Raw genomic sequence first — 11,682 nt, forward strand, 5'->3', positions numbered from 1 at the left:
CCCTATAATTTCCCCTAGGGATCAATAAAGTATATCTATCCATCAATCTATCACCGGATTAGCTACTGTTGTTTTATTTTAAAAGCATATTTTATTCAAAGGGAGGTTTAAGTGCAGCCTAATGCAAGGCTTCAAAGGCCCACATAAAGTCTGCCGTAAGTTAGGTCTCTTTGTTCTCTGTGCAACAATGATGTCCAGGCAAGGATGTAGCTTTGATGCGGTGTAGACACCTTGGCACTGTTGATGAACACCAAAGAGATGTGCACATATCCTGGGTACACCTTAAAATAATCCAAAGGGGTTCTGCTTTGGTGTTGATAAAATATCAACACTTTGTCTAGGCATGTCTAAAGCAGTCTGAGCAAAACAAGGTGGCACAGAGGTCACACAGCATGGGAATGTTCTGCTTTATCACTTAAATACACAGGACTGATCTGGATCACTGATAGGCTTTTGGACCAAGTCCTGTTGCTACAGTTGCAGTTGTGATTATGAAACTCTTAAGACAAAGTTACAAGTTGTACTTCACCCTCACTATCAGCTCCTGATGTGATTAGTTGCCTCATTCTTTCCTCACCCCGAGCTTAACCGCTTCACAGTGTAAGCTTAAATTTATTAGTTGACATGTTGATGGCAAAGAAAGATATAGTATTTAGAATCCATCTGATATCTGCTATCAGATACCCCATGCTCATAAAAAGACACATATGTAGGCTCATGATATGATACTTGCCACCATATACAGTATGTATTGACAAACCAGATGTTGGCTTGGCCTTAGTTGACCATTTGACTGTTGGTCTGTCGTAGGTGTGGGCGTATGCCATGTGGCTGGAGACCCCCACTACTACACCTTCGATGGCGTCATGCACACCTACATGGGCACCTGCACCTACACGCTGGTGTCCATCTGCAACAGCACCCAGGTCACGCCGTTCACCATCGTGGCCAAGAACGAGGAGCGCGGTCAGCCAGAGGCGTCGTACGTGGGCTCCATCACCGTCTCCCTGCCCGGAGCCACCGTCATGCTCAGCAAGAGCGGCCGCGTGCTGGTGAGAGTCCGACACATAAAGATGATTTTTAAAATGCAAGACTTGCACTGAAGTACAAAATGGAACAAAAATCTATATAAAACTTCTCTCTGTCAGTTTCTGAATTCCATATATATTATGCATTGTATCCATCAGGCAAAACATGATTCAGAGAATTATCCATAAACATTGGCAGTAATATTTTTGTCTTAGTCACCCACACTTGGCCTGGGAGAGTCTTGGGCTGGGACAGTCAAATGTTACCATTACTTACTTACATTACCATACACAGCATGGTAGCACACAAGAGCCTAATGTCAAGACCATATATGTATACATTCACATATACACACCGTATTCATGCACATACCGTAATCACGTGATATTTGGTCGTAGTGTAGTGGTTTTAGAGCGTCACCATGTCCTTCTTTCCTGCTGTAGCTGGACGGACGCAGAATCCGCACCCCTCTGACCATCCCAGGAGCAGCCGCTCGCGTCGCCACCAGCGGCGTCTACACCGTGCTGGACACCGACTTCGGCCTCATCGTCAAGTTTGATGGCGTCCATCACCTGGAGATCACTGTGCCAGGCGACTACTTTGATAAGGTGAGATTCCAGTGTTTCTTTCATAACAAACTCAATATTAAAGTCTGTGTATTATTGCATGAAAACTGAAATTAAACAACATGGATTGAATTCTAATTTATAGTATTTCAAGGTCTTGGCCCACTTAAATCTAGTGTTTATCCGTGCACTGTCTACTTTCATAGGTTTGTGGCATGTGTGGAAACTACAATGGCAAACCATCAGATGATAACCTGATGCCCGACGGCCGCCCAGCCAAGGACGTCATCGAGCTGGGCAATAGCTGGAAATCTGAAGGCGACAGTGATCCTGGGTGAGTGCACTTTTGAACCGCTCTGGAACACAGCACTGGCTGGCTCGCCAATACTGCGCTGCAAAACAGGCACTGCTCATGTTACAAGCGTCAGGGGCTCTCAATAATGCAGCATTGTGCCCAGAGGGGACACGACTTCAGAAGGGGAAAAGTTACCTTGGGGGTTGTGTTACCTTCTACTGGGTCGGGGACAATGAGTGTGATTCACTAGCGAGTGCAGACAAAACATTTGTGTTTCTGTAGGATTGAATGTGTGTTTTGGTTTGTGTTTGTGTCTGTGTGCATGTGAGTTTGTCTGTGGTTTGTGTTGGATTGGGTTATCTGAAAACTGCATCATGTCAACCAAAGATGATGCAAGCAGTTATAAATATCCACAATTGTAGGCTCACAAGCCCTGAAAGGATTTCTTTTACCACATTAGTGTTTGTCAACACCTGTCCAGGGAGTGTTGCTCATCCCCCATGATGTTTCAATTTTGTAGCAGCAGTTTGTATTTGGTTTCAGAGTGCTCCTAACAGCTCAATATAATTTAAGACCAAACATTAACACACCCTCTATTCAGATCGTATAGTACCACATTCACAAGCTTTTTGTATCTATGACTATGGCTTTCTGATACCTACTTCATCACTAAAGTATAACATTTCATTTTAGGGCAGTAAATCAAGCAAACATTCAAATTCATGGCAAAGTATCAGCATTAAAAGGGAGTTTATCTTACAGAAGTAGTCAGAACAACCCAGAGCTCTGGGGCAAAATGACCCCAATCCTCCCTGATGCGCAGCTGTGATATACAGGAATGTTTTGAAAGAAAATATCCTCTCAATGAAGTCAAGCAACAGCCTAGTTTGGTTCTTACACATCACTTCGATTGTCCTTGACCTCCTCTCTGCCTCCTCCTCAGATGCAAGCCAGACACCCGTCCTGACGTGCACCCCAACTGCACCTCCTCGGAGGAGGCGGCCTTCGAGGCGCAGTGCTCCGGCGTCATCATGTCGGACAAGTTCAAGCCCTGCCACTCGGTGCTGCCGCCCGAGCCCTTCACGGGCAACTGCGTGTACGACATGTGCGAGTACGACGGCATGCAGGCCACGCTGTGCGACAACGTGGAGGCCTACGCCCAGGCCTGCCAGAGTGCCGGAGTGACCATCAGCTGGAGGAACAGCACCTTCTGCCGTGAGTGAACGGGCAAAGAGAGAGGGGGAAAATGAGGGGAGAACGATGACTTTAACGATAATGGCAAAAAACTATCGCTCTAGCTAGTAAAAATAACGATAACGACATGGAGAACGATATCGTTGGGGTCACTTTCAGTTATCGTTTTAGTTATTGTTCTTGGTCTGAACAGCCTTAAAGACTGGAGGAGAAAAGAACAGAGAATGACAGAGAAAAGTTGAAGGGCAAAGGGTTATCAAACTGAGGGCCACTAAAAATATATGTAAATATGTATATAATTTGTGTATCTTATCTTTTTTTAATGTGTCTTGTTTGCATTTGTTTGTTCCCGCAGCTCTCCCATGTCCACCAAACAGCCACTACTCAGACTGCACGCCGCCCTGCCCCCCGACCTGCGCCGACCTCTTCCCCATGTTCTGCCCTCAGCCGCCCACCCAGTGTGTGGAGGGCTGCATGTGCAACGCCGGACACATCCTCAGCGACGGCAAGTGCGTGTCCCTGTCCAGGTGTGGCTGCGTCGACGGCGAGGGAGAGTACCACGACGTGAGTGCAAATGCAAAGACGATTGTTGCGTTTTTCGCTCGCACACAAACGCCTTCCAGCATCAGCGCACATCGCTTCGGTTGTTCACATCAGCTGGATATTTATACCGGGTTATACCTAGTACTTTCACGTTTACGTTGTCTTTCTTCTCAATAAACTAGCCTAACTAAACCATTTTCAATGGGCATATCCTGTCATGTCATTGTTCAAAACACCAGCAACCATATTGTTTCAACCATATTGTTTAAAATCGAAACAATAATAAACGCGGCAACTGGCTTTCAAATGCATGCTGGGAACTAACTATTTTGCTGGTTCTGTGGCCTCTGGCTTTGCGGAGGCTGATGTGCAGACAGCTGTGTTTCTGCTGAGGCTGTATAGACCTGTGTAGGCGGAACAGTACGTGTCATAAAAGCCCACGCGGCCCCACAGCGACCACCACACTGACTCAACAGGAAGTGCTAGGAAACCACAAACACACGGCTTGAAGCAGACTGTGAAACACCAGAAAAATGTTAACCCATGAACTGAATGATGAAATTAATGCAGGACTAATACAGTACATTACAGTAAATTAATACATAATTCACAGTAAAATACAGTAGTTGAGGTGTTGATGTAGATGAGTGTTGGCTATTTGAGGGGTGCTGGTGGTGATGGAAGTGTCTTGCTTGTTTTTAGGTGGGAGACTCTTGGGTGACGGACAGCTGTGTGGAGAAGTGCAGCTGTACTCAGGGAGGCGTCCTGACATGCAAGGATTTCAAGTGCAACGACAAGTCCATATGCGCCCTAGACAAGGATGGCGAGAGATACTGCAAGCCCGAGAGTGAGAACCCCCAACCACACATAAATATACATACACTTGCACTTTTGTAGGACTGTAATTACATAACACCCCCCCCCCCCCCCACCCCCCCCCCCCACACACACACACACACACCTCTCTTGGCATGGTCTGTGTTTGAATTTGTATATGCGTGTGTTATCTGAGATTTTGTGTTTAACGAGAGATTATTTCTGTGACCCCCACCCTTACAGAGTTCGATAAGTGCACTATCCAGGGGGATCCACACTACCACACATTCGACAACCTCAAGCACCATTATCAGGGCGCGTACACCTACGTCCTGTCTCAAGGTCACAATCTGCCCAGCGAGCTAGAGCCCTTCACTGTGCGAGGCAAGAACGCCCGTCGCGGAGGCAACAATCGCGTATCCTTCCTTCACGAGGTCTACGTGGACGTTTACGACACCAACATCCGTCTCCTGCAGAAGAAGACTCTCCTGGTGAGAGAACATGACATTCAGGAAGACGTTCAGGACAGTTAGCCTTCTCCCATAAAAATGATTATTCTGCCTAGCAACCGTCCTTTTTTAATAGTCTGGAGTCCAAGCTCTGGACCATGCATCTCACTGCTGACGTACAGTATGACATCTGAAATATCACTACAGCAACATCTAAAGCCACTGACAGAGCAGGCCCCATCAGGGCCATAGTTCATTACTCAAAAGCATCAATATGCATATCTGCAGATTAGCCTAAACAGTTCTCAAATTACCTTTATTTTTGTTATTGTATGTTTTTTTTTTTGTTTGTTGGTTTTATCTGTTACTACTTAATTATTAATATATTTAATATATTTTTATTATTAATAAATCAATATATTCTGGGGGAAATGGCTCTGAGTTGAATAGCATTCCAAATACACAAACGAATGTGTTACGTGTTACATAACAAGTCTCCCTAATGTCCCTCTGTGTTTGCTCTCTCGTTAGGTCAATGGAGAGAAAGTGGTGCCCCCGCTGAGCCCCAGACGGGGCCTGACCATTGCCATGAACTCCCGCCACATCCAGGTCTCCACGGACTTCGGCCTCACTGTCCGCTTCGATGGCAAAAGTCAAGCCGGTGAGGATTTCTCACACACACACACACACACAGACTTAAAGACTATGCCCATTAAGAGTTTGCAAAATCTCATAGATCCACTCCTACCCTTTCCTCAAGCAGCCATATGTGTGACTCTCAGAATAGAAACAAAATAAAGCTTAAAAACCTGCCACACCCTCATACCCTTTGGGTTATTAATTGTTCCAGTTTGAGGAGAAGATGTGGTTTAAAAGGATCCTTAATGATGTAAGTGTCCTAGATGGCGGTGGCTGCTGGGATAGCTCTGGCCCCTGTCCAGCTGAGTCCCAGTGCGTGGCCCAGAAAACGCTGACACAGATCTGGCAGCAGCTCACCCAGAAAAGGAGCTGGCACTAATCTCCCTCCGTCTAATCTGACCAGGGCCCCGCTGCGGTCCTGCGTTTTCCCCTCTGTCTCGGCGCTACGCTATGCTACCGCCCGATGATGTTGTTTTGTCAGGGTCAGTTGGATGTTGTAACAAAAAAGCTGCGAGTTCGCGGACCCACAGCGGCGTCGTGGCACACGCAGTGTCTGCCAGCAGGAGCGGAGCTCTCCATAGCAGAGAAAGACAAATGTTTCCCGCTGGCATGTGTGTGTGCATGTTTACTGCCATTGCCACCGCTACCAATGTAATGTAAATGTAAACGCCTGAGGACCAGGCTCTTCAGAGAGTATCTCCTCTCGTAGCACTACCTACAACTAGACTTGCTAATTCTAGCACTTACCACCTGACTAGACCTGACACTTGACTGTATGGAAGTAGCACTCGCTGCTGCACTAACTTGTCCTTATCGCACTCTACCTTGATTTTTTCCCTGGTTTGGAAGTCGCTTTAGGTTAAAAAGTGTCAGCCAAATGTAATGCAATGCAATGCAATGCAATGTAATGTAATGTAATGTAATGTAATGTAATGTAATGCTGGCACTAACTGACTAACACCCTTCTCAGAGGTGATCCTCCCAAGCACATACGAGACAGCGGTGCGAGGCCTGTGTGGTAATTATGACGGACGCAGAAACAACGAGTACATGATGCCCGATGGCACCGTGGCACGCAACCTCAACCAGTTCGGTGACAGCTGGAGAGTGACGGACAGGGCGGGCCAGCGACTTCTCACCTCAGATCTCCCCGAACGGGTGCACCTGCACAGGTGAGAGGACAAGCATGGAAAAGGCAGAGACAATAGAAAGAATGACGTAGTTGACTTTTGCCTTCCTTTCACTGCACTGTCGTCAAACCAGCTTCAAGCCTCCATGCATGACTATGTGTCCTCCTACCACGTCTCTCTCTCTCTCTCTCTCTCTCTATCTCTCTCTCTCTCTCTCTCAGTTCAGTTCAGTTCAGTCCAATTCAAATGGTGCTTTATTGGCATGACAAACAGTCATTTGTGTTGCCAAAGCAGTTATTACATAAACATACCAGAACATATACAGATACAGAGCAAAAACATCTCGACAGATTGGAGAAATCAGAATATACACAAATGTGTGAATAAAACTTCAAAACAAGCATGTGGTATAAAAACTGACCGATAATCCTCTGTGTCTCTTTCTGGCTCAGGCGTGCCGTGGAGGAGGAACCCGAGACAGGCTTCGACACGTCGGACTGCACTATGGCCCAGCTGGCCGAGTTTAACAGTTCCAAGCAGTGTGGTGCCCTGTCTGACCCCTCCGGACCATTCAGCGCCTGCCACACCAGAGTCTCACCCACCGCCTTCCAGGAGTGAGTACACACTGTGTGTGTGTGTGTGTGTGTTAGCAGATATGCATTCATCTGTGCCTGTGTATGTGTGTGTGTGTTTGTGTGTGTGTGTGGGTGAATTCCTCAGTCTATATGCGAGTCATGTGTGACTGCATGTGAATTCCTTCTATGCGCTGCACTGTCTAGGAAGAGAGAGAGAGGTGGGGGGGGAGAGCTGCAGCATGTAACCAGGGTCTTCTCTGTGTTGCAGGGACTGTGTGTTTGACCTGTGTGCAGAGCAGGGAGATGCTACACTGCGCTGTGAGAGTTATGCTGCCTACGCCCTGGCCTGCCAGGAGCTTGGAGTCAAACTGGGGCCCTGGAGAAAACAGCTGGACTGTGGTATGCACACACACACACACACACACACACACACACACCACTAGAAAAACAAAAAACACACAGATTCATATACCTAGGAAATATGTATACCATACATATGAAATACATAACATGTGGATGAAATTATGATACCACTGCTTACCATTTATCTTTTGCATAACCTGAATGTGTGCGTCTGTTATTGTGTGTGTGCGTGTGTGTGTGTGCGTGTGCATTTGTGTGTGTGTGTGTGTGTGTGTGTGTGTGTGTGTGTGTGTGTGTGTGTGTGTGTGTGTGTGTGACTCTCGTAGTTCTGACCTGTGGAGCCAACAGTAACTACACCGGCTGCATGTCCCAGTGCCCGTCATCCTGTGCTGACCTGGCGTTCCCGTCCGAGTGTGAGCAGACCGAGTGTTTGGAGGGATGCCAGTGTGCCGCTGGGTTCGTCCTGAGCGGAGACGCCTGCGTGCCCTTCACTCAATGTGGCTGCACCTTCCTGGACCGTTACTACCCGGTATGTGTGCGTGTATGTGTGTTTGTGTTTGTGTGTGAGGGAGCCTTTGTGTGGGTGAGTCTGACTGTGTGTGTGTGAGTGAGTCTTTGTGTGTGTGAGTCTGACTGTGTGTGTGTGTGTGTGTGTGTGTGTGTGTGTGTGTGTGTGTGTGTGCGCGCGCACATGCATGTGTGTGCTTGTGGCTGTTTGTCTTCAGACAAATCTGAATACTCCCAATTTCTTGCTGTTCTAGACACTGATCCAGCTTTAACTGACCTAAAAACAACAAACCCAGAACCACCAGCACTGACTAACAGAGCAGCTAAACCCCTCATACAGTTTTAATCATTTCTTGGTCAGACCTCTGGATGCATCTTCCAGGGGAGTTGAATGCTGGGACATAATAATCAGAGCCATTGAGAACATTGAAGTCTGGTTGTCTGGATTTGAGATATCAGGGATTGGAAATCGTTAATGTTACTGTTTTTCCCAACCTAAACACAGTGGCAAGCAAATATTTCAGAATGTCTCTCTTCTTTGGAGTTTTTTTTTTTTTTTTTTTTTTTAAATCTGCAGTAGATCAGCAGGGAGTGCTCCAAGGCGCTTGTCATTCTGCTGCAGTAAATGCTGTGTCTGACATTTTGAGGTTAACCCTCCTTCTCTCCCTGTCTCTCTCTGTCCCTCTCTCTCTCTGTCTCTCTCTGTCCCTCTCTCTCTCTGTCTCTCTGTCTCTCCTCCAGCTGGGAGAGAAGTTTGTCACAGAGGACTGTGCCCAGAGCTGTGAGTGCACGGCCACAGGGTCCGTGTGCCAGCCCAAAGGCTGCACTGCCAACGACGTCTGCGTCATCTACAACCAGACCCGTGACTGCTACAAAAGTGAGCCCACTGCGTGTGTGTGTGTGTGTGTGTGTGTGTGTGTGTGAGTGTGTGTGTGTGCGTGTGTGTGTGGTGTGTGTGTGTGTGTGTGTGGCATGTGTGTGCATGGCTATAAGGGATAAGCGCTGATTGCGTACTTGTGAGACAAAAATCTCTCAAAGACAAGAATGTGGACTAATACCCTCCGTCTATCTCTCTCTCTCTCTCTTTCTATCTCTCTTTCTCAGATAGCCCATGTCTTGCTGAGCCCTGTCTGAATGGAGGCACGTGTACGGCAGGTTCCGGGGAGGGCCTGTATACCTGCATGTGTCTCGAGGGCTTCGAGGGCACCAACTGTGAGACAGAGAAGACGGCCACCAGTGGAGGACTGGGTATGTTCCGGCAGGGCTTCCTCACATACACAATAATGATACTCTACTACTCTATGGAACCATATTATATACAGGGATCCCACTGGTCAAGGAATTTCTGGAATATCATGGAATTTTGGAAAGTCTATTCCAGACATAGATAGTCAGGGAATTTTTATCATTTTTGGGGCAAAGTCATGACTTGCCAAAATACATTAATATAAATATATATCCACACAGAATCTGAATATATCAGGTTATTAGCTTTACTGCTTGCTTGTGGTTACTCCAACTTTGCATATTCTATGCCCATTTATTCATCTCCTGCTCTGAAAATGTGAAAGATTCTTAAACGCTACGTGGCTGCTCTGAAATCTTTGACAGGATATTGTATAGTATAGTATAGTCATTATACAGTAGGTCATGGGTCATATTGTATAGTATAGTATAATCATTATACAGTAGGTCATGGAAATTCTGATTTTTTTGTCAGGGAAAATCAGGAAGAAATCATGGAATTTTATATTTGACTTAGAGTGGGAACCCTTTATATATATAAAACATTATATTATTTATATTATTATATTTATAATCAATTGAGATCAATTTTTATCTCATCACTGTTATTTTATGAACACAGTGAAATGTACTCCATCAATGTATCATTATAAGGTTGTGTTTTAGGAGGAGGCATTTTGCTAATGTGTCCTTTTTTTCATACTTTACAGATCAAACGTCAATCATACTGATTGCAGTCCTCGTGCCTCTGGGTGTGATACTAATAGCCGTGATTATTGGCTGCTGTTGTTGCAGAAGAATACGGTAAGGCCATGTAACAAATAAACAGCAGGGTTTATGTTGTGATGCAAACCCCATAACTGTGTGTGTTCCTGGTTCACACTCAGTGTTGAGGAGAAAGTGCTCAGCGGGTACAGGGCGAGCACCAGGTGCTTGCACACTGCCCCTACAAACGCCAACAAACTCCAACAGTTTGGTCCGTGTGCACCATCCGTCTGTGTTTATTGGATGGAGTTGTTTGAGTTTGACGTGTCCAAAAGTCATTCTTTTTTGTTACTGCCTGGGCAGTGTGGAGCTGGAAGTGGGTCTTCCGGAAAAACATTCTAAAGACTGCAGCCAATAATCTGCCAACTTTAGAAAGGTTGTCTGAGCATTGTGCAAGCACCTTTAGGGTTTTGCAAAAAAAAAAAAAAAAAAGCCTGTAAGCAAACATTACTTAAAAAATATTTTTGTAAAAAAAATATATATATGCAGAATGGAACATTTTCTTTCTGTCTTTTTTTCCCCTCGGCACCCGCACAGGACAAAGAGTTATGACCCCAGACATAATGCGGACTATTATAGGTATAAGCATGCATCTAACTACTCTGGAATGAGGCAAATGAATGCTGACAGTCTAACATGCAGTCATTTCTTGGTCCGTTACTTGTCTCACTATGACGTAGATGTGGTAACAAAGACCAGAAATGAATCAGACAATTTTGCAGCCACTTAATTCAAGAGCTTTGGCGGCAAATTTGCCTGTCTGAACTCTGTTCTAACCCTGCTCTTCCATTAACCTATCACAGCAAGAGCAGATGTGTTTGTTGGGTCAGATGTTGACATAACTCTGGCTGTTGTTGTTTCAAAGGTGTCACACTGCATGTCTTCGCAATCCTCACTGTATGCATGTGTGATGACATTTTCTATCAGTACTACTAAGCATTCACTGGAGATAACTTAGTGCACTTTATTCATATTGTCACTCTTCCATTCAGCAAAAGAAAAGGAAGCTACAACTCCAGTAGTGTGCAGCTCTCCTCAACAGGTAATGCATGCTCACAAAATATCACCTTGCTTTAAATATCTGCATATACTGCAGCTGACAGTACTTATTAATGAATACCTTTTCTAAACTAGGTGTGGCGTATGAGAATCTGGATGATATCGACAAGCAGAAGGCGGCGAACAAAGTGCTAGCGACATCACAGTTCTGAGGACAGCACTGAGCGATGAAGAATACTGTTTTGAGTCATGACAATGTTTTGTATTTATTTGCTAATGTAACTACCATGTACTACTGATCACCATGCCAAAGGGGTATCAATTCAGTGCAGTTGTTTTTCATTTTTGTGTGGCTTTAGAATTCATTAACTTATTTCAGGCGGGTGTAATGTTTGTCAAAACTGCATTGTGATTAAAAGGGGAAAAGGAAATGTAAAAATGCATTGCAGCTAAATTTAATGAATAATAAATTATATTTTTCAGCAAAACCTTTTACTGTTGTCTCATCGCAAAGACTGCATAAAGATATATAGTACAGGAATGTATCCCAACAATGACGAGACAAAA

The 11,682-nt window shown here is 45.4% G+C and overlaps 1 protein-coding gene across 1 annotated transcript in view; it reads left to right on the top strand.

Annotated features, from left to right (window-relative positions):
• Positions 1 to 11,603, top strand: part of zanl (zonadhesin, like) — a 32,970-nt gene extending 21,367 nt beyond the window's left edge. Inside the window, exons 47-64 of the mRNA XM_048235729.1 lie at positions 811 to 1,052; positions 1,473 to 1,637; positions 1,802 to 1,929; positions 2,834 to 3,105; positions 3,440 to 3,648; positions 4,330 to 4,474; positions 4,687 to 4,934; positions 5,424 to 5,553; positions 6,502 to 6,703; positions 7,114 to 7,275; positions 7,505 to 7,635; positions 7,926 to 8,128; positions 8,848 to 8,983; positions 9,211 to 9,354; positions 10,062 to 10,155; positions 10,654 to 10,695; positions 11,109 to 11,158; positions 11,251 to 11,603. Of these exons, the coding sequence (XP_048091686.1) occupies positions 811 to 1,052; positions 1,473 to 1,637; positions 1,802 to 1,929; positions 2,834 to 3,105; positions 3,440 to 3,648; positions 4,330 to 4,474; positions 4,687 to 4,934; positions 5,424 to 5,553; positions 6,502 to 6,703; positions 7,114 to 7,275; positions 7,505 to 7,635; positions 7,926 to 8,128; positions 8,848 to 8,983; positions 9,211 to 9,354; positions 10,062 to 10,155; positions 10,654 to 10,695; positions 11,109 to 11,158; positions 11,251 to 11,327 (2,780 nt within the window). The 3' untranslated portion in view covers positions 11,328 to 11,603. The remainder of the gene's footprint in view (positions 1 to 810; positions 1,053 to 1,472; positions 1,638 to 1,801; positions 1,930 to 2,833; positions 3,106 to 3,439; positions 3,649 to 4,329; positions 4,475 to 4,686; positions 4,935 to 5,423; positions 5,554 to 6,501; positions 6,704 to 7,113; positions 7,276 to 7,504; positions 7,636 to 7,925; positions 8,129 to 8,847; positions 8,984 to 9,210; positions 9,355 to 10,061; positions 10,156 to 10,653; positions 10,696 to 11,108; positions 11,159 to 11,250) is intronic.
• The last annotated feature ends 79 nt before the right edge of the window (positions 11,604 to 11,682 follow it).

The sequence above is a fragment of the Alosa alosa genome, chromosome 24, assembly GCF_017589495.1.
Source record: "Alosa alosa isolate M-15738 ecotype Scorff River chromosome 24, AALO_Geno_1.1, whole genome shotgun sequence".
Lineage (NCBI taxonomy): Eukaryota > Metazoa > Chordata > Actinopteri > Clupeiformes > Clupeidae > Alosa > Alosa alosa.